This window comes from Myxocyprinus asiaticus, chromosome 7 (genome assembly GCF_019703515.2).
Source record: "Myxocyprinus asiaticus isolate MX2 ecotype Aquarium Trade chromosome 7, UBuf_Myxa_2, whole genome shotgun sequence".
Taxonomy (NCBI): Eukaryota; Metazoa; Chordata; class Actinopteri; order Cypriniformes; family Catostomidae; genus Myxocyprinus; species Myxocyprinus asiaticus.
The window spans coordinates 25,764,819-25,788,338 of NC_059350.1; the positions used below are offsets into that span (position 1 = coordinate 25,764,819).

Genomic DNA, 23,520 nt, shown 5'->3' on the forward strand with positions numbered 1-23,520 from the left:
GCCTATTTAATTATTATTATTATTATTTAACTATATTATTGATACATTCTTTATTTTTTCTCACCAGATGAAGCTGGATATGTAGGCCACATTAACTGTGGAATGTGTTTTTAGCCTTTGTTTCTCATGGTATTTTTGACATTAATATCTGCTGAAAAAGAATTTTGGTTTATGTCTGCAATGTGCAAGTATATGTTTAAGTTTATGTGCAGTGTGCAAGTATAACAATGTTATTCTGGAGGCACGAGGTGTCAAGCAATTGTGAAATGTCAAGCACACATTTTCAACAAATATTAAATATAAATACAAACATTAAAAGAAATGAGAGAAAAAAAAAATTAAGCCAACAAACAGGTGAAAGCACCGTAAATGCATATCAGAAAGTTTTATGATAGGCTACACTTGAGACTTATTTTGTGTGCACATATTTAACATAATGTGGAGGACATAATTATTTAGTTAAATTACATGTGTAGAATTAGTGAAATGCAGTGGAATAAATAGCAAGAGTGAGCCTCTATACATTTCTAGAAGAGAAAAGAGGGACAAATGCGCATGTTTTATTTTCTCAACAGTCCTCCGTGTGCAGTAATATTCTGAATAGATTTTTTAAAGTATTTAAACCTCTATGGAGCATTTAAACTGTTTTGGAAAAAACCATGCAATTACCTTAACTGGTGATGTGGATATACATGTGGTCAGCTTTAAGAGACGGACAGACGAGTTCCGATATAAAATCATCACTTCTCTGGTCAGGAATTCAACATCACGCTCAGGTTGGTTTATGCGTGTGTATTGTGTGCAACAGTTGGTGTTAATGTGCTAACAGATATTTTAAGAAGTGGAAAATGTGTATGATATAGTATCTTAGTTAACATTACTCTTGACAAGATTACATTTCTGAAAGGCGCAGAATTAACTAGAGACAAAAACAGAGTCAGACCGCGGCCATCCAATGAACTTGAAATCACACTGTGCACATTTTCATTCATAAGGTTTACACTGTAGTAATATTGGCTTCACAGACTCATCATTGCTTTGTCATTTTGGGTATGTTTATTTAAAATATCGCTTAGTACCTGTGCTCATTAGATTATCAGTCTTCTGAATATTTTTTTTATTACTTGGATAAATCATTATTAATATTTAATCATTATTCGTGCCTTTTCGAATAAGGTATTCAGCTTCGGGCACATCCCTAGCAGCAGGAATTGCGAAACCTGTTTGAATGTGATACCGAATTGTCTGTGGCAAAAGTACTCGGTGATCAAACTATTTAAACAACCCCCACATTCTAAACAGCACTGACAAATAAAACAGGAGAAAACATAGATTAGAAGGCTTTTTAATCCTCACATCACAACGCTTACAAAAATTTCCCATGGATTTACTGTAGTAACACTTACCATATTAACTATGTAATTTGTGGCAGAAAAGGTTTCTAAATAATTTTAGACTGCTGTTTTTCATTACAAGTTATTTACACAGAAACAATAGTTTATAACCATGTTAGTGAGGAGAATTGCAGGGTTTTACCTATGGTTACCATGGTCTCATTACAAATATTATTGTTAAAACTGTGGATACTATGGATGTACTGTGGTAAATTTTCATCATTATTATGGACCAAGCTATCAGAATCAGAATGAGCTTTATTGCCAAGTATGCTTACACATACAAGGAATTTGTCTTGGTGACAGGAGCTTCCAGTACACAACAATACAAAAACAGCAACAAGACTTTTATCAGTTTTCCATCTGTGTAAAATCTGTTCTCTTGTAGTGCTCTCTGATTGTAGGAAAATGTAAGTGGTTTTGTTTGCCTTCAGAAATTCCAAGAGATAGTTTTAATCAGTAGGAGCATGATGAAAGGAATCTGTAAAGGAGACCCAACTTAGTCACGCTATCAGAATTGTTCAATTTAGCCCTATTGACCTGTTTCAGTGCCGTCACGTTTTCCCAGCAGCCGCCATATTTGTGACCATCACTGGGAGGAAACAATGGCGGAGAATGGAAAAACACCCATAAAACGATAAAAAAATAATAATAATAAAAAAAATCCATGCAAAGTCCCAGAAAAGGTGTATACAGGTTTGAAGTCAGCACAAATATTGCCAAACATGACTTTCACTGACATTTAAATATATTTTATCCACGATTCATCTCCATACACCGGCGAGTCTGATATGTGACTGGCGAGTACACACACCTCCTTGTACATCACCATAAACATCTCTCAGATGTTACACATGTTTGTGTTGTTATTTGTACTGATTTGGTCACAATATTAAAAAACGTCTGAAATGATCCCAGCAGCTTTTAACTCAAAGCATACACAGAAAGCAACTGAGGCATATGAGTGAATAAGGGGGGGGGGGGGGGGGTCGCACACCAGACGTGTCTGGCGGACGACATAGTACATTCTAAAATAAAAAATAAAACAAATTATATGAATTTACGCACACCGCCGCCACTGCTCGGTGGCGCCCACCTACGACTCCAGAAGCTGCTCAAATTTCTGCTGCGCCAAGGAGTGCTTCTCACATATTTTCCATTATATTCGGCCCAAATCATTATCAATGGACATATATTATCTACTCTAGCCTTGTTCATTCTTGAAGAAGGGAAAAAAATTGGCAACTTTTGTGTGTACTGTCTGCCACCTGAACTGCATCAACATGCCCTGTGTTTGATACCTGTGCCGTGTCCTAGCCGCGACGCAGCATGGCGCTTCTCGTCCAGTGTACGGCAGCCTTAAGACAGATATGTTAACATTGTGGTCTGGTGGTGTAAATAAAGTCTGTGCTTCATGATCTTATGATTTGTTGTTTAATAGTATATACACATTAAATATATACTACAATATATATTCACATTATAGTGCTTTTTTTTCTCTCCCTTTTTCTCCCCAATTTGGAATGCCCAATTCCCAGTGCACTCTAAGTCCTCGTGGTGGCGTAGTGACTCGCCTCAATCTGGGTGGTGGAGGATGAATGCCTCCACGTCTGAGACCATCAATCCATGCATCTTATCACGTTACCGCAGAGACATAGCGCGTGTGAAGGCTTCACGCCATCCACAGCGGCATCCACCAACAACTCACCACGTGCCCCACCGAGAGCGAACCACATTATAGCGACCACGAGGAGGTTACTCCATGTGACTCTACCCTCCCTAGCAACTGGGCCAATTTGGTTGCTTAGGAGACCTGGCTGGAGTCACTCAGCACACCCTGGGATTCTAACTCGCGAACTCCAGGGGTGGTAGTCAGCATCTTTACTCACTGAGCTACCCAGGCCCCCATTATAGTGCTTTTTTATTTATTACCATGTGTTACAATTATGACATACTGGGTATTATGAATAACATTGTCCTATGTGTATTTCCAGTTTAATTGTATCCAAATCGATTATCTTATGAATATAGTAGACATGTGTACAGATAACTGAAATGTTTAAATAAATGAGCAAAGACCCACAAATGTTTTAATCCGTGCAATCCCCCTTCATTGCTGCTTGACTGGACTTGGCGAAATGAAGCTGTGTCAAATCAAGGATAAAAATGTATTGATTTTTTTTTTTTTAATTTTGGCTATGGTAAGTAAACATCAGCATCACCAAAAAATAATTAGCCGGCTTTTGCCGCATCCCACAGCGCAGCACAATGAAGAAATATGGAATTTTTGGTCACAAAATGCATGGCCACATGGCGGCGTGGTCATGCAGTGACGTCACATGAAACAGGTCAACAAAAATTAGAAAAAAATTTTTTTTTCCACGGGCCCTATGAGGGCAAAGATAACGCTGATGTGGCCCAGGCTGAAATTGAGTATGACACCCCAGTTTTAAGCTATTCCTCCTCCAAAGCATGTTAATACAGGCCCGGCGTTGTGGATTCATGGATGCATGCACAATAGCACTGCTGCTGAAAAAATCCTAGGGGAATTCAGGGTGATTCAGGAAACACTGAATCTGGCCGACGCTTCAGAGCTCTGAGCACCAGAACCGTCAGGCACAGGAACAGTTTTTTCCCCTCAGGCTATCCATCTCATGAACAGTTAAACAGCCCCATTGAGCAATAACTATGTGCAATACACAGTTTAGTCTTTTTTATATTTATCCAACACATCCAACCTCTTCTGCAATTTCATTCCTCTTAAAAAAAAACAAAAAAACATTTGCGCTGTACATAACAGATTTGTATTTTGCACTGTACATAACAGATAACAGATTTGTATTAGATTTGCACTACGTATGTGTATGTGTGTATGTATGTATGCATGTGTGTGTCTGTACGTATGTGTATAATTATTTTTTATTTTTTATTATTATCTATGTCTTTCTGCTGTTTTTGTATTGTTGTACACTGGATGCTCCTGTCACCAAGACAAATTCATTGTATGTGTAAGCATACTTGGCAATAAAGCTCATTCTGATTGAGAAGTATATTTATAATCCAATATTTTCTTGCTTTGTCCACCATCTTGGATTTATATTTTCACTGAGCTCTTCCAATGCATTCTGGGATTGTGTACCCGAGGAAGTATACAATGCTGCCTTAGATTTTGGCCAAAAAAGAGGTATCTTCAGAGGCTGCATTAAGTTATCTACCTTTTGGAATGGCTGCCATGTTGGAAGCATTCCTATGATGCCTTAAAACGGATCATCTACAGTCAGCCGGACGTTATCGCAAAATAAATGGAGCGGAAGGGTCTTGTATCACCCTGAAGGGGTTTATTTTACCTTCCAAATAAATAAATAAATGGAAATTATATACTGATTTGAGTTGAAATTATGTAATTATGCGAGAAGAAAGGGACAGCAGAGTCTCCAGAAAAAGCTGAATTTCACCTCCGGTTTGCATAAAGAGTTATGTCGGTGTTTATTTTCCAAAAATGACCATTTGACTGCTCGTTATCCCTCTTATTATAAGAGTGCAAGCCAAATAAATAAATTAATGGAAATGAAACATTAATCTGAGTTTAAAGTATTTTATTAGTTTACTATTAGAGACAGCAGAGTGATACGAGAAGAATAAGAGGACTTAAAATACCGGGCTATGCAGTCATTATTCAGAAATTATTATTCAGACCACTGGATGGCACGATTAACCAATCAGAATCAAGTATTCCTCAGCTCCATGAAATAAGTATATTTGTTCATTAGAGTATTGCATCATTCTTCTTGTGTCACCTGTTTTAAAATACATTTTGAGTAAAGTCTCCCGTGTGTTTTGGTGAGGAGTGTGATTTGTGTGGAGCTGCCTCCTATCTAGAGCATTCAAAATCAGTCACTTATGAGGTTCGATAGACGACAGCTGACACTGAAAGCAGCTCAATAGGTTTTGGAACAGACCCACTGCATATGTGTGTGGTTCATCGATTTATACCTGGATGGCCTCCTCCAGTCGGTAGTCTTGAGAGGTCTTAAGGAAGGCTGTGACCTGCTGAGGACTTAACTGACACATTAGGTCCACTAAGAGCTCATGAAGATCTGGGCCCAGTTTAAGCACAGCCTTTGGATTCAGGCCTTCTCTGGAGCTGCAGACAGAAAGGGAAAACCACCAATGAAATTAATAACTTAATAGAAAAGGAACATGAAATACTGAATCATCACAACTAAAAACATCAGGGGAAAAAGTCTTATCTTAAACAAGTCTTTAAAAAAGGAAAATCTTAATGCTATTTTGCAAAAAGCTGAGAGCATCACTCTCCAGACTTAGTACACACAGCATACAAGAGCAGCCTGCTCAAGGCACCCGCTCTCTACAAGACCTTCAACAGTCTTTCACAGCCCAGTTCTGCTGTGTCAAAACATCATCAAATCAGAGGAAATAAAACGGATTGGTTCCTTTAGGACTGAAATCACCCCTGACAAATAAAAGCCCAACATTTAGGAGCTAATAGTGTCCTTGCCGACTCACTGCTGATTGGCGAGGACTTTCAAAACCTATAGCAAATCCAACAGACAGAAGAAAGCCAGGAACAAACAGACTTTGATAAAGACTACACTGAAAAAAAAAAAAAAAAAAATGACAAGTAAGTTTTACTGAATGTTTTGAACACTTCAAAACTTCTGCAGTTTTTGAGTTTTCTAAGTAAATCTTTATGATATAAAACTAAGTAAAATCTACTTAACTTTATTACATAATATTGATTAAAGTGAGTAAATTTAACTTAAAAATGTTAGTAAATTCAGTAACTTTTATTTACAAATGTTATACAAGGTACTTAAATAAACAACATTTTAATAAACATCTTATTTTTACCCCCTTTTCTCCCCAATTTGGAATGCCCAATTCCCACTACATAGTAGGTCCTCGTGGTGGCATGGTTACTCACCTCAATCTGGGTGGCGGAGGACAAGTCTCAGATTCCTCCGTTTCTGAGACAGTCAATCTGTGCATCTTATCACGTGGCTCGTTGTGCATGACACCGCAGAGACTCCCAGCATGTGGAGGCTCATGCTACCCTCCGCGATCCATGCACAACTTACCACGCGACCCATTGAGAGTGAGAACTACTAATCGTGACCACGAGGAGGTTACCCCATGTGACTCTACCCTCCCTAGCAACCAGGCCAATTTGGTTGCTTATGAGACCTGGCTGGAGTCACTCAGCACATCCTGGATTCGAACTCGCGACTCCAGGGGTGGTAGTCAGTGTCAATACTCGCTGAGATACCCAGGCCCTCCTTAGAACATGTCAGTTTTTGAATTTGCTTTAAAAACATGTGTTAAATCATATACCGCATGACATATGGAAGCCTCCCACAGGGAAACTTAATGCATGCTATGCAGTCTATGAGACAACATTACATTACACAAAACAAGAAGTTACCAAATGTAACAACAAAATTAACAATAAAACCATGTAAAGAAACTTGCAAACAGTGAACCCATGCAAGCTCATTAATTATTCAAACCCAGTGCATGCTGGGAACACCAGCTTTGAAAAGTTATGTAAAATGTACTTATTTTATTTAACAGTGACATTTCCTCAAATTAGCAAATAAATATGACTTATTAATTAGGATTAATACATAATGATACATTGTAAAAAATAACAAGCAATCATAAATAATATTTATAAGAAAGAGCATCATTTCTGAATGTAAAATTTACTTAATAATTTCAAGTTCATGCTTAAAGTACTTAATCTTTTTTGCTATATTTACTTCATCACAAAATAATTTTAGTGTAGAAGCAAGGAAACGCACATCATCCTGTTTACACCTGGTATTATGATGCGTTTCTGAAGATTCAATCACAAGTGGACAGTGCTAAATACAGGTGCAACTGCAGCTTTTAAAGAGTTTTAAGCCAGTTAGGTGCGACTTTAAATGGTAGATAACCATGTGATAGAAAAAAATCTGAAAAATCTAGATAGTAAAAGTGCTTGAATTTCAGACATTTGCAGACATACACGATATGCAAAATTTCTATGATGCAATAAAGATCCTTTATGGACCTAGAACTTGTTCAGTGACACCTGTCAGGTCAGCAGATGGCACATCCCTCATTAAAGATCAGTCTTCTGTAGTGAAGCGCTGGAGGGAGCACTTCAAACATTTGCTAAATCAATCAAGTCAAGTGGACCCAGAAGTTATCTAGAGACTCCAGGGAAGACCCATTATCCATCAGCTCAACGAACCACCAACTTTCAATGAAATCTGAGTTGCCATTCAAATCTTAAAAAACAATAAATCACCAGGTCCTGACAGTATTCCAGCAGAGATCCTAAAAGAGGGTGGATACCTCTGCACAAGATCATTACACCACTATATCACAGAGGTCTGGAACTGGGGGAGTATTCCCCAATATTGGAAGGATGCTAATATAGTGACTATCTAAAAGAATAAGGGAGATAAATCCATCCGCTCCAACAGTAGAGGAATAGCACTTTTGTCCATCACTGGAAAAGTATTAGCCAAGTTTATGCTTTAAAAGCTAGTTCAGTCAGTGTCAGAGTGCATCATGCCAGAGTCACAGTGTGGATTTTGTAAAGACCGTGGCACTGTTGACATGATTTTTGTAACCAGGCAGCTTCAGGAAAAATGCAGGGAACAACACCAGGGTCTGTTCATTGCATTTGTAGACCTGTCAAAAGCATTTGACAACATCAATAGGCAACTAATGTCAGATGTTCTCCAGAAATTTGTCTGTCCACCCAAATTCGTCACACTCTTCCGTTAGTTCCATACTGGAATGATGGCCCATGTTGTAGTTGGGGGGCAGAGGTCAGAGCCCTTCTATGTAAAGGCTGGAGTAAGGCAGGGTTGTGTGCTGGCCCCTGTCCTGTTTAATATCTGCCTTACCTGTGTAAATACACTGCTGCATAGGTAGATAGAAAGGGAGGCAGGAGTCACCATTAACTTCCACCTTGATGGCAATATCTTCAATATCAGAAGACTGCAGGCTACCACCAAGCTCAGATCTGAGAACATACTAGAGCTTCAGTATGCAGATGACTGTGCTTATGTGGCTCACACTCCAGAGGCTCTCCATGCCACCATCTCATCTGCTGTCACAGACTATAAAAGAATGGGCCTGACAGTCAATGTTCAGAAGACTGAGGTTATCTGTCAGTAGCACACTACACCACCATCCTCCCCAACCACTTTCTCAGTACAAGGCCAACAATTATCCTCAGTGCCGCAATTCAAATATGTGGGCAGCATAATTTTGATACCTGGAAATTCAAAACCGCCTCAAACAAGCCTCATCATCATTCGGGAGGCTCAGAAAAAGAGTCTTTGACAACCACCACAACAACCTTCATACCAAGGTGCTTATATACCAGGCATTCTGCATTTCCACACATTGGGTGTGAAACATGGACCACATACAGTCGCCACATTAAAGCTCTAGAAGACTTTAACATTCAATGCCTCCAGAAGATACTCTCAGTCTCCTGGCAAGACAGAGTCCCACATACAGAGATACTCCGTCACACCAGCTGCACCAGCACAGAATCAGTGAATGTTTGCACCTTGTGTAATAGTTGTGTACAAGTCCCTTAACTGTCAAAAGCTTGATTTTATATATACTGAATATACAGGTTTTTTATTGCCTTAGTCTTACTTTACTGTTACTGTGTAGTAAAGCTATAATTCGGAAGAAATTAAACAATGAGTGGCAAGAAAGTTGGGACAGTGGCAATACAGGTAGATGGCTTTATAAAAGTATGAAGACAGTGGTAAGCGAAAGGCATGTAGGGAAGAACAGAAGAGAAGAAGTAATATTAACCAGGTTAAGGCTGGGACATACCAGAATAAATTCAACATTGGCAATCCTGGGTAAACACGGGGATGGGATGTGTGATAGCTGTGGGGTCTTAGAAAGTATGGAGCATGTATTGTTGGAGTGTAGTAAATATAGTACATCTCGTAAATGTTTAATGGAATGTATTGAGAAGAAGTCAGTGAGCGCTGAGGATTTTTTTGGGCACAGACAAAGTGGATGGACAGGTGTACCAAGCACTATTTACTTTTTTTTAATGGAATACAGGATTAGAAGATAGAATATAGAATGATGCAAAACCTAGGTCTGGACTGTGAGGGTGTTGGGTGGACGATGGAGTAACTGAACATGCAGCGGCATCTGAAATCTGATCCTTTAACACAGATATGGGAGCTAGGCAGAGCATCTAGGTTACTGGTTCTAGGCAGAAGATACAGTGTAGAGCAAATATATGGTAGGTGGCGGTAATACTCCAAGGAAGGGATGACCATTAACGGAAAGAAGAAGAAGAAGAAATTGATTTCATTGGGGAGGTGAGGAAATGCAGCGAGAGATGCTGAACATGTCAGCAGTGCTGACGAAAGTCGTTGCTGACTTGGAGGATCTTGCTGTGATACGTCGATCGATCACTGCCATGGAGGCGAAGTTCACTGTTGTGGTTACAAGTGCAGGGGATGTCAAGAAACAGATCGATTACCTGGAGTCTTCGGAGAGGGAATTATCTGCTAATCCGCTGTGACCAAGGTGGATTTGGAGCGTGTCTGGGAGAAGTTGGAGGACATGGAAAACCGCAGCCTGCGGAATAATGTCCATATCGTTGGAATTCCTGAGGGAGTAGAGGGACAGGATATGCTGAAATTCCGAATCTGCTCGACATAGCAGTCCATAAGCTGTAAATCGAGCGAGCACACAGGGTTCCTGCTCGGCGACCCGCAGAGGGAGACAGGACCCGATCAATTCTGGCCAAATTTCTGAGATCATCCGATAAAGATCTGGTGTTACGCAAGACGAGGAGTAAAGGAAGGCTTTCTTGGAAGAACCACAACATTTTCTTGTTCCCAGACTTTGCGAATTTGACAAGAGAGAAACATGATCGATTCAAGATATTGCATACGATATTCCTGTCAACACTGACGCTTCACAGGATGTGTAAAAATCTTGGTCTTACAGATATTTGGAGACTTTTGAACCCTTCTGAGAGTTCAATTAATATATCAATATCAATTTTTTTCATCAGTCCATAAGATTTATTCTTGAATAGATTGTTTTTTTATATCTTAGTCCCTCATTTCATTGGTTGTTGATTGCTCAATTGGAAACATTTTAGTCTCAGATAACGCCCTGGTGAGTTTAGAGGTGTTGCCACATATGGAGAAAAGGAAATCATATAGTTGCCGCTTTAACGTATCCCTTTTGCTTAGCGAGGTAATTGAGGCCTTGCCTACAGGCAAGGCTCCGGAGCCAGATGGTTTTACTGCTGAATTTTTTAGATCTTATGCTACAGAACTGGCTCCACTTTTGCTAGAAGTTACGGAATCATTAAAGAATTGAAAGCTTACGCCAACCATGACACAAGCCCGGATCAGTCTGATTCTTAAAAAGGACAAAGATCCAAGCGAGTATAAGAGTTACCGTCCAATTTCCCTGATACAGCTAGATGTTAAAATATTGTCAAAAATTATCTCTTATACATATAGATCAGGTGGGGTTTATTCGGGGCCGTAACTCTTCTGATAACATTAGGCATTTCATTAATGTCATGTGGTCAGTGGCGAACAATCAGACTCCGGTCGCTGCCATCTCGCTTGACGCCGAAAAGGCATTTGATATGGTAGAATGGGATTATCTTTTTAAGATTTTGGAAATGTACGGGTTCAGGAATACTTTTGTTGGGTGAATTAAGTTACTTTAGAGACACCTTGTTCAAACGAATGGATAAATTTCAGAGTATTTTATTATTTGTCTCCGGCCCTACTAGATCTATGCCTTGCCTCCATAGAATTATTAATTCCTTATCTAAGTTCCCAGGATACAGAGTGAAATGGTCTAAATCCGAAGCTTTGGCTCTGACAGCATACTGCCCGGTAACGGCTTTTCAGCCGGGCACCTTCCAGTGGCCCAAACAGGGCATTAAATATTTGGGTATTTTATTCCCAGCAAATTTGTGTGATTTAGTTAGAGTTAATTTTGACCCTTTATTAAAAAGGTTTTCGAGCGATGTGGGTAGATGGGCTTCATTACATTTATCTACGACTGGCAAGGTTAATATTATTAAAATGAATTGTATTCCAAAATTCAACTACCTGCTACAGTCTCTCCCTATAGATGTCCCCTTCTCTAGTTTCAAGCAATTTGATAGCATAGCGAAGTCATTCATTTGGAATGGTAAATGTCCCAGATTACATTTCAGTAAGTTATATAGGCCGATTGACAAAGGTGGGCTAGGCCTACACAAGATTTTGTTTTATTATTATGCATTCGGTCTCAGACATTTGGCTCATTGGTCGCTTCCACCTGAGAGAGCCCCTCCCTGGTTTTGTATTGAACAGGAATGTTCAATTGCCCCTATTGTTTGGGGGAAAGTGTTATAATTTTATATAATTTGATTCCACATTTCTGTTATGTCTATTTAAGTTGTTGTATGGAATCAATAAAAATTGTTAATAAAAAATAAATAAAAAATGTATTCAGTAACTAACAAGATGATATCTGAAGAAACTGCATATGAACGCACACAACCCGACTGTCGCCAATAGCGACCAGATTTAAAATTATTGTCGCAATCAATTATTTTTGGTCACGTTTGCGACCATTTTAGTCACAGTCTGGAGCCCTGCATATTATATCGGCACCAGCTTAGATGGCTTGGACATGTTATACGTTTGCCTGATGCTCGTCTCCCAAGAAGAATTCTCTATGATCAACTACGCTTTGGTCAGCGTTTGGCAGGAGGACAAAAGAAAAGTTCAAAGATCAGCTCAAGACCACACTGAAATGGTGCGACATCAACCCATCTAAAGCAGAAGACCTTGCTGTTTGTCAGTTGTTGTGGCAAATCGAATGTGCAAAAAGCTCTAGAAGCCTTTAACATTCAATGCCTCCAGAAAATTCTCTCAGACTCCTGGCAAGACAGAGTCCCACATACAGAGATCCTCCGTATGCACACCAGCTGCACAAAGGCATAAACAAATGGAAGAAAATCACAACCTATGGCTCCAACAGAGGCGGGAAAAGAGGCACAAAGTAAAATCTTCCCCCTACCCCAGCCAAACAATCATATGCCCCGCATGTAACAGAATCTGTGCATCAAGGATTTAACTGTTCAGCCTTTTAAAGACTCACAAATAAAGAAGAAAACGGTCGTCATCGGACTACGATGGACAACCACAAGCAGGGAGCAGGGGTGTGACATCTGCTCTTGTTCTCTGTAATCATCATGTACAAACATGTCTGTGAGAGAACAGGAGAATAAGAAAGCATACACATTTTTGGGTGATTTTTGTCAAATAAATAAGAAAGGCTTTCAGATCTCTATGTCAAAGAATCAAACATATCTGTCTACTTGTCTATCTCTCCTGTTGAAAAAAGGCCCCCCTTCATAGAGCTCCAAACCTAAATCATGTGTCATTAGTGCTTCTCCCTCTTACTCTCTCTCTATTTCTCTTCCAAACATACTCCCAATCAAGTTATCATGTAGAGTGGTTTTCTCAGAACTCAATCAAGGCTGAGCTCTTAAATCAAAGTCCAATCAGCCTCCATCAGCATCTGCAGCAAGAGGCATGTGAGAGAACAGATTCTATGTGTGGAGCTGCCTTCCATTTGCACGTCATCACTGTTGAGCTGACACAGGTTGAATGGAGCTCTAGAAGAGAGCTTGACATGCTGATATTTCATGTTCCTTCTTCATGGCCTGAAGCATACAGCCTCTAATGAACACAATTCATATAAATTTATAGTATGATGTGCACAAGTTTTAGTATTTTACCTTCATTTTTGCTACTCATGAAAAAACTGAGCAAAATTTCCATGCTCTGAATAAAACCATAATTTCTTTATTTCTCTGTCATATTCAATTATGTGTAGTAATTAACATAGATTAATGCTGCTGAGTGCTACTCTGGTCTGGCTTGGTGTGAAGTATGAATGTATTGACGGATGGTTTTAGATGTGTTTCAAGCTGTCAAACACACAAAGAACATAAAGAGAATGGATTCTGCAATTACATGGTTTAATTAGGACAAAACACCAAAATTAAATAAGCAGAATATACATTCACTACCAGTCAAACATTTGGACACACATTTAATTTATGCTTCTTATTAGCTTAAAACCCTTTTGACTTGAAGGCTTTAACTTAAATGCTTGAAATTAGTTTGGGGACAAATTTAAAGTATGCCTACATAGTATGACTTCATAAAACTACAATTTTAATAAAGGAAATGCAGCCAACAAGTAGCCAGCAAACACAAGAACTCCTTCAATAAACCATCCCTATTTAGTCTGTAAAGACTAAATGACTAAAAAATGCTCCTCATGAAGTTGTTTAAGAGCAGGCCCAGAGGGTGCTCTGCTGTAGTTTAGGCAAATGGAGTTCCTTTTGTTTACTGTTTTGATTTTTTTTAAAACACACTTCCCATACTCCCATAGTTTTGATGGCAATTATTTTAAAATGTAGAAAATAATAATAATGAAGAATGAGTAGGTGTGTCCAAATTTGACCGGTACGAGATATAAACATTCAGTTTCTGGCACTTTCTAGTGTTTTGTTACCAAAGCAAAAGGAAAGCACATACTGTTTGTTTTGATGTTGTAATTACTTAAGTGCTTGAGTGAGGTAAACATCAAGTACTAAGTAGGGATGGGCATTTTGGTCATTTTGTCTACTTGAGTACTCGGACTAAGTATTCGTCGAGTACTCGAGGGGCAATGGCATGTACACAACTGTATATATAATAACATGTCTGACAAATGTCTTTGGCTGCTGCATTGCATCTTGTTGTTCCAGTGTATCGTCTATTCATTATTATAGGCTGTTATAAAATTATCTGTTACAAAATGTACAAAAAATTGCATAATCAAAATATAATGCACCATTGTAACAACGTTCACAGTTAGGGGAAAAGAGGAAGCTGGAGATGGCGAATCCAACTCAAACGGTGTGTTTATTTTTTAAACTCAAAATTGACGCTTTTCAGCGGACACAAATCAAAAGTCTCGTAACTCTCTCTCCCCTCACTGGCATCCGGCTCACTCTTAAAGCCCGTCTCCACTCTCACTGCAATGACAAACAGCTGTTAGAGACAATCATTGCCAGGTGATGATCCTTACCATTCTCATCTCCTGATCTCGCTCTCCATTCACAAGCTGGCGCTCAACCACGCCCCCACCACCACATACCCCCATTGCCCAACTCAGGCCCTCCTTAGAACATGTCAGTTTTTGAATTTGCTTTAAAAACATGTGTTAACGGAGCCATCTGGCCTGCCCAGTACTCCCCCCCTCCCCCCAAACTCCACAACAGCCATCTGCGCCCCGGTCTGTGGACCACCTCGAACTTAAAAGGCTGAAGAGCCAGATACCAACGGGTGATCCGCGCGTTGGAATCCTTCATGCAATGGAGCCACTGGAGCGGTGCGTGGTCCAAACAGACGGTGAAAGCCCATTCCAGGAGGTAGTACCGAAGGGTGAGGACCACCCACTTGATGGCCAGACACTCATTCTCAACGGTGTTGTACCTCTCCTCTCTCACCGAAAGCTTCCGGCTGATGTACAGCACCGTACTGTTGGCATGGCTCCAACCACTGGACTGGGTCTGGGGCTCCCTTTTTAGTGAGATCGGTCAGCGGACTGGTGATGTCCGAATAATTAGGCACAAACCTCCTACAATAGCCAGCCAGCCCCAGGAACTGTCTCATCTACTTTTGGGTCTTGGGTCTCAGCCATGCTGCAACCTTATCTATTTGGGGGCACACCTGCTGATGACTATCATCCAGATAGGCAGCGGCATATGCAGAGTGCAGTCTGAGGACTCGGTCCATAAGGCGCTGAAATGTACCCGGGGCCCCAAACAAACCGAAGAGAAGGGTCACGAATTGGTATAAGCCAAATGGTGTGCAGAAGGCCGTTTTCGCACGGGACATTGGTGTATTAAATCCAGTGTCGAATAAAAGCGAGACGCGCCCAACCAATCGAGCAATTCGTCAATACGAGGCATTGGATACGCATCTAATATAGACACCGCACTGACCTTTCCATAATCCACACAGAACCGGAACGAGCCATCTCTCTTCGGAACCAGCACCACTGGGCTGGGCCAGTCAATGTACCTTCCTTTGTCTGAGCATCCTGTGTCACTCGACACAACCGGTCATTTATAATAGAAAAGTACGGATAGGCGAGTGCAATGTCTGGCTGAAGACGGTGACCATCAATCACTCACACTTGGTCCAAGACGTGCTTAAGAGTCTCGTCTTGCATCTGCTTCAGAGGGAAATACCTTACAGAAAAACCTCTAAGGGCTGGGGAAGCCGAGACTTCCCCCTCCCTTACGTCATCCTGATGCAGAACTGATGTAAACGGCCTCGCCTCCCCAGCCAGTGCCTCACAAATCCCAAACTGAAAAGCTCCGTTACAGGACCAATCCGCACAAATTTCCCTTAATAACGTGGAAAACACTGGCCAATTCGTGCCCAAAATTAGCGGATGGGTGAGGCGCGAACTAACCACAGCTTCGACACTATGATTTTATCCCAGAAATTGAATAGTCACGGTCACTACAGGATAATCATAATAATAATCCATGCACACACCTTACCTTCACCTTGTGACTAGCACTCAAAGCCTCATCTTGATCCAGGCATTGATGGATGTAGGTTTGGCTGCAACCCGAATCCACCAAGGCCTGGTATGTACCCCCCTTGATACTCACGGGTATTCGGTACATCCCAGCTCGATCGGGGGCGGCCTGCGTCCACCGCCCTGGGAGTGCAATACCCAGAGCCGAGGAGCCGGTATGGGAGGGGCTCCTCCCTGTTTCCGGGGCGGAGGAACAGGACGGAAAGCAGGGGGAGGAGGGGAGGCAAGAGAACAAAAGAGAGAGAGAGAGAGAGAGAGAGAGAGAGAAGGATCACAGAGCTCGCGGTGGCACTGGACCCACTCTGCTATCCCTCTCAGAAGTCGAGCGATAAACTGCTCCAGTACCACCAGGTCGATGACAGCTCCAACATTGCGTTGTTCAGCAAGAACCACCTCTGGCAGGCATCCCGGGGCTGTTGGGCGAAGGCTAATGGGCGGCTGTGCTCGCCAATGGTCATGGAGCAGAAGTGCTGGCGCTGCTGCTCGGGTGTCCAGCTGACCCGTTGCAGGATGGCTTTTCTCAAGTCGCCATACACCAGGATGTTCTCCACTGGTAACTGCTGCGCCGTGAGTTGGGCTTCACCGGACAGCAGTGAAATTAACCGGTCGTAACGACAGCATTGCAGTGTCGTAAATCAGTTTGGTTCCAATGAGATGTCTCTGACAATCAATGTACCCCTCAAAATCACAACGTAATCAATCTCAAAATTAAAAAGAATCTCCTTCTTTGACACATTTGTGTTTAGTTGTCAGGTAATTGTCACTGAATTTCAAATTAATTGAGAAATCACATCATGCTTGATCACCATCGATCATCGTTTTCAAGATCGATCATTGCTGCCACGTCCGAGTACCTGAGTACTCGAGTACTCATGCCCATCTCTAGTACTAAAACTTGTAAAGTTGTAAAAATTCCTGATTGAATACAGACAAAACATTATAGATTGATAAACAAGCAAACATTGCCTGCCCACTTTTTCAAACTTCTTGGAATGGGAATGTATTTTTCCCATTCATTCTCCAAAGGAGTTCCATGAACCAAACCAACAAGCTCAAAATTGAATCATAAAATTGAAAACGTAATTTTTAAAACTATTTATATAGTTTTAAAACTATATTCAAAAATAATTTAAAACAAAAGTACTAGACAAAAGTACAAGACTGTTTACTAAACATTTAAAAACTACCCCATGAAAATCCCATGGCACATTGCGAATGATTTAATCAAAATTAAATAAAAAATTATGGAAAAATATAAAACTATTGATTTGCAATTGTTAATCAGAAGTACAGTATGGTTTACTGTAAGTTTACTGAAAAATATACAGGTACACATAAAAATATAAGACGTTTGAGAGCATAAAGAGGCAGATTTTATTACGTCATTCATAGTGCGTCATGGAAGTGGGTGGTCGCTGCTCAGCTATTTTGCTGTTCTTTGTTTGCCACGATTCACTGATTGGTAGATCCTTCTATGCAGGATTATGGGTAGTGTAGTTTATCAGCACAAATCACGTTATAACATATGATTTTTAAAAAAAAAATTATTACGTTGAAATAATGTGGATTTGCCTATACAGAAGCATATACCATTGATTAACAACCTCACGGTGCTCAAGCTGGGTCTGTTTGTTCAAGGTTATCAAGAAATTATCATTAAAAATCAATTCCCCTATGGACAAAAGGCATTTTCACTTCCAGAACCAGAATGTTGTGCTCTATACTGGCCATCATATCAGTTATCATTAAAAATAAGAAATGCCAATAACAAATCAGTGTTTGAGGGGGCTCTAGATATCGGTAGCATGGAGTAAGTGTTCCATATAAGGCTTTTGCCAGAAGGTGTCACAGATTCTAATTTTTTTATAGTGTAGTCTGTCCACATCACACCTGACTGATTACACCACAAGAGGACTAGGACGGAGGTCTTTATTTATACAAACAACCCTAAATGAACTCCTCTCTGTTGTCTATGAAGAGGCTGTGTGACAAATGGAGATGGGAGGTTTCTCAGGACAGGCAGCATGTGAGGAGAAACACACAGACTGGGTGTTTCTCAATTCTAAGAACACAGAGAACAGACTTGTGTTCTTATGAAGACCAGTCTTGCCAAGCTCCCTTGGAAGAATGAACTTGGAAGGACAGGAGAACGTACAACACATCTATTTTGAGCTTTGAGATGTGCTGTGATTTTCCTGTTGTGCAATTAACCATCACAGCACATTTGAAACCAGCGAGAGAACTACTGGCATTATCACACCAGTGACAGCATTAATATCATCAAACCAGTGGGGTTTTGCAGGACTAGTGACATGTTAAAAGAAGAAAGTCTGTAAACAGTTGTTTTCTCCATGTTTATAACTGTATTAAAATGATGCCAAAAAAAACAACAAATGTTGATGGAGTGTACACGACTCTCACGAGCCATCAGAATTTCGCGAGCTTAAAGTGGGAAACTCTTGAGGAAAAAACGAAACAAAACGATAATTGTCCTTCGTCTGCCCCCGTAGTACTGAGTTCTTGCCCTCAAGTCACCATCTGATGCATCCTCGATTGCAAGGACACATCCGGGTCATTTCCTGCTTTCTCGGTACTTGCGTTCTTGAGGAATGGAATTGAACTTTGGCAGTGGATGACGACGTAGAACAAGTCCACAAGAACGTAAGAACACAAAAGAATGCACATTGAAAAACAGCCACTGAGGTCTGGCCTGAGAGCAGACAGCAGCCACATGGGGAGGACGCAGTAAATACAGATGTTCTTCTACAAATAAGTTTTGCCCCGGAGGTGCCACATGTACTCTGAAGGGGGCACCGTAGGTCAGCTGCAGCAAAAACAGCATAATAGCTCTGAGGCTGTGACATGCCAGAGGAACGAGTAAGCACTGATGTGTGTGAGTGTGTTTCTGAAACTAAAGCAACTTTAGATTGGGGTCAAGGTCTGTGTGTAAAATTACAAATCTAGGTTTTTACATTTTCTGCAGAAAATGTAAGTGGTGCTTGCCACGCAAAATTTGCCACCACAATGCTAAGCTGTTATGGGTGGTTACCAGGATGTTGTTATAGTTGTTTTTAGTGAGTAGCAATGTGGTTGCTTGGGAATTCTGGGTGGTTGCAACTGTCAAACCCATCTTTGAGCCCACCAACCACTGACACTGTGAGGAAATCAACATTTATGTTAATTTAGGGTTAGGGTTAAAGGAAATATTAAAGGAAATATTTCAAGGAAATATTTAAGACTGGAAAGAGGAAACAGAATGGGCATAAGTGTGGGACAAAAGTGGATTCAAACCCCGGGTCACTCGCGCATAACAGTGTATTCATACCATCTTTACTCTCTATGCCACTGCAGTGACACAAAACTGCGTACTTAGTTGTAAATTTCTATGGTTCAACCAGACCACTGAGGTGCAAATAGCAGCACTGTGTGGCAGATGCTATTTACACCTGGGTGCAAACAGTCACTCTGTTGAAGTTTTTACAATAAGTGGTTCATGAGTACAAGTACAAACACACTTGCACCTAAATGCACTATGTGTGATCTCAAAGAGGATCGACCCTATAAAAGGTTAAGCTTTAAATAAATATTATGTGAACAAAAGTACGCTGTTTACACCAGATATTAACATCAGTCTTGGTTGATCTGGTCACAAGTGGTCACCCAAGACACATTACTGTTTACACCTTGTATTTACTTGCGTCTCAAATGCATCTCCTGTGACCACGTGCGATCTGATTTTGAGAAAAGGCACTCTGATTTTATGACTACATACATCACTCACTATGACAGCGTTACTGCTTGTTGATATAGCACAGCAATATAAAAAAACAACAACAAAAAAGAGCATGAAAATACTGATGCACTGTTTTTCCCAAATATACTAAAATTCTAACCTTACCATAAGCAGATATGGATCAGGCGCTTCAGTTAATGTTCACATCGACCATTAGAAAGGGGAAAAATGATGATCTCAGTGATTTCGACCGTGGCATGATTGTTGGTGCCAGATGGGCTGGTTTGAGTGTTTCTGTAACTGCTGATCTCCTTGAAATTTCATGCACATTTCCGATAATGATTCGATCACAATGCGTCTTGGGTGCATTTACGCCTGTCATTTAACGTGGTCAAACGCTATCCGATAGCAATCCAATTTCCGAAAACGCATGTTAATGCAAGGTGTAAATGGTGCCTGTGATGCATGCCATTGCACAGTACAGGTATCATATACATAAAATAAAACAAAACCTACCTAAGAGAAAGAGAATGTACTGTATGATAGGGGTGCTGCTGCAGTATTATTACCTGGGGTCCAGGAGGCACTTCAGAAACTGGAATATCAAATAGTCATCCTGCAGACACAGATAGTTCAACATCAAAATATGATTCACTTTACTTTCAAACAGATTGCGTCATGTGGAATTACAACCTTTGTGCCTTGGTATTAATGTAATTCTTGTGAAAGGGCTTCAAAACCATACAAGACGGTTTATTACTGTACAAAGAGCAAAACTGGACCACCTTGAAAATCTGGGATTGAAAATCTAATTTAAACCTGCAAATAAACAGGAAGTTTTAGGATTTTGAACATTTTAAGAAAAGTTGTGATGGGAAATCAATAAGAAAAAATTTAAATTCTTTCATCATTTACTCGCCCTCATGCCATCCCAGATGTGAATGATTTTTTTTTCTTCTACAGAAGAATATCTCAACTCTGTAGTGATACAATGCAAGTGAATGGTGGCCAGAAATCTGAAGGTCCAAAAAGCAGATAAAAGCAGCATAAAAGTAATCCATAAGACTCCAGTGGTTAAAGGAATAGTTCACTCAAAAATGAAAATTTGCTGATAATTTACTCACCCTCAGGCCATCCAAGATGTATCCGAGTTTCTTTCTTCATCAAAATAGAATTTAAGACTTTCAGGATTTCATTTCAGGCCTCCTCCTCTAAACAATGCAAGTGAATCTCCTCCATTTTTTAACGGTCCAAAATGCATATTTAGGGTGCATCAAAATAATCCACATGACTCCAGTCGACAAATAAAGGTCTTCTGTACCCAAACGGTTGATCATTTTTAGAAACAAAACAATACTTATATACAAGATGCACTTGCATTTTTTAGAGGAGGAGGCCTGAAATGAAAAAGTCTTAAATTCTGTTTTAATAAAGAAAGAAACTCAGATACATCTTGGATGGCCTGAGGGTGAGTAAATGATCAATTTCATTTTTGGGTGAACTATTCCTTTAAATCCATATCTTCAAAAGCGATATGATAGGTGTAGGTGAGAAACAGATATTTAAGTCCTTTTCAGATGTGAAAGTGAAACTAAACAAGCGCCACGTGACTTTCAGATGTGAAAGTGAAAGTAGAGATTTATCCTAAAAAAGGACGTATTGATCGGTTTCTTAACCACACCTGTCATACCGCTTTTAAAGATATTAATTCAACCACTGTAGTCTTATGGATTACTTTTATGCTGCTTTTGAACCTTCATATTTCTGGCCACAATTCACTTGCATTGAAAGGACCTACAGAGCTGAGATATTCTTCTAAAAATCTTAATTTGTGTTCAGCAGTAGAAAGAAAGTCATACACATCTGGGATAGCATGAGGGTGAGTAAATGATGAGAGAATTTTCATTTTTGGGTAAACTATCCAAGATTCTATACTATTTCTAAGTCACTAATCAAATAAACAAAATGTGTACGAAAGGTCAGATTTCCTTGCTTTCATTGCAATAAACAAGATGCTCTTGGTAAAAGACGCTGACTACCACCCCTGGAGTTCACTAGTTCGCTAGTTCGAATCCCAGGGCGTGCTGAGTGACTCCAGCCAGGTCTCCTAAGCAACCAAATTGGCCCGGTTGCTAGGGAGGGTAGAGTCACATGGAGATAACCTCCTCGTGGTCGCTATAATGTGGTTCGTTCTTGGTGGGGCGCATGGTGAGTTGAGCGTTGATGCCGCGGTGGATGGCGTGAAGCCTCCACATGCGCTATGTCTCCGTGGCAATGCGCTCAACAAGCCACGTGATAAGGGTTGACGGTATCAGAAGCGGAGGCAACAGAGATTCGTCCTCCGCCACCCAAATTGAGGCGAATCACTACGCGACCACGAGGACTTAAAAACACATTGGGAATTGGCCATTCCAAATTGGGAGAAAATTAATTAATTAATTAATTAATTAATTAATTAATGCAAGCTCAAGTGTACTGTGACATACGAAATAATAAGAAATTCTGAAATTCATGTGAATCTTTAAATTCAACTTTTCACTCATATTATTATGATGAAAAAAAAAATGACAAAAAGACTTTTAAACCCCACTGTAACTTTCAGCTGAAATGTCATTTAAATAAGACAAATAACACTGAGCACAGTTAGGACCTGTTGTAAGTCACTTAATATCTTCATCAGTTTGATCATTATTCTTCTTGTCATTATCATCATCAATATGCTACATGCTTTAATGAACTAAAAACATGAAAACAGCACTTATTCTCACTACTCTGTTAAAAAAAAAAAAACTCTGACACACATTTATTTTCCCTCGTTCTCTCTATCTTCTTTTCATCGCCGCATGTTTTTGCACATGCTTTTCAATTAGCACCTTTCTGACAGTGCGTGAGAGATAATGCAAACCAAATTACACACAGCACTGCAGATAGAACCTAATCTATTTACTGATAGCCATACACACATGCCTGCCTCGGGGAGGGGGGCCCTCCCCTCTCCCAGACATTCACTGACACAATCTTAAAATGTGTGAATAGGAGCTGAGAGACAACGCACACACACATATACACACAAAAGAGGAACAAAACACATGTAATACAGTGCTGACAGGGTCTTTTAGTGAGGCTTCCTTTGCTTCCTTTACAATCTAGACTGTCATTAGATAAAGTGTGTGAGCAGAAGTGTGTACGTGAGAGTGTCCATGCTATTATGTCTCTCTGTCTCTCTTTTCTGCTAATGTGGTAATTGTTCTGAGGGAATGCAACTGAATGTAGCAACATTTTTGACAGAGGGGAATGGATTTGGGGAAAAACAGAAGCTGGATTCAAATATTCATCTCCTGCTTGAGCATTACTACTCAACATGTCTGAAATGTGTGTGCTAACTGCTAGGCCACGGCTCCAATGGAACAGTGGAACTTTTGAAAACAGACATAAAGTCAAAATAAAGACTGTCGACATACTGCGAGGCCAAAGAGACAAAAGGACTCGTACCTGCAGAGTTGCGATGATAGACTGCACCTCGTCTGCAAAGTGCACTGCTACCAACTCTGCTGCCTTAGATGAGTTGATGCTGACAAGATCCTGCAACAGAGCAACCATGATAAAAACCAATCAGACCTCAGTCAAAATCAGTCAATCAGATTTCACTCTTGTAGTATTTATATTTAATGTAAACTGAAAGCAGTCATATCG

At 40.3% G+C, this 23,520-nt stretch overlaps 1 protein-coding gene across 7 annotated transcripts in view; it reads right to left on the reverse strand.

The window, feature by feature from the left end:
- vps8 (VPS8 subunit of CORVET complex) overlaps positions 1-23,520 on the reverse strand; it is a 184,731-nt gene that overhangs the window by 89,627 nt on the left and 71,584 nt on the right. For all 7 annotated transcript variants that reach the window (XR_007897689.1, XM_051702468.1, XM_051702467.1 and 4 more), the window contains 3 exons: positions 23,320-23,409; positions 20,397-20,443; positions 5,388-5,538 (listed from right to left, as the gene is read on the reverse strand). Coding sequence is in view for 6 of the 7 variants with exons in the window: in XM_051702468.1 (XP_051558428.1) it covers positions 5,388-5,538; positions 20,397-20,443; positions 23,320-23,409 (288 nt within the window). In the remaining variant the exon portion in view is untranslated. The remainder of the gene's footprint in view (positions 1-5,387; positions 5,539-20,396; positions 20,444-23,319; positions 23,410-23,520) is intronic.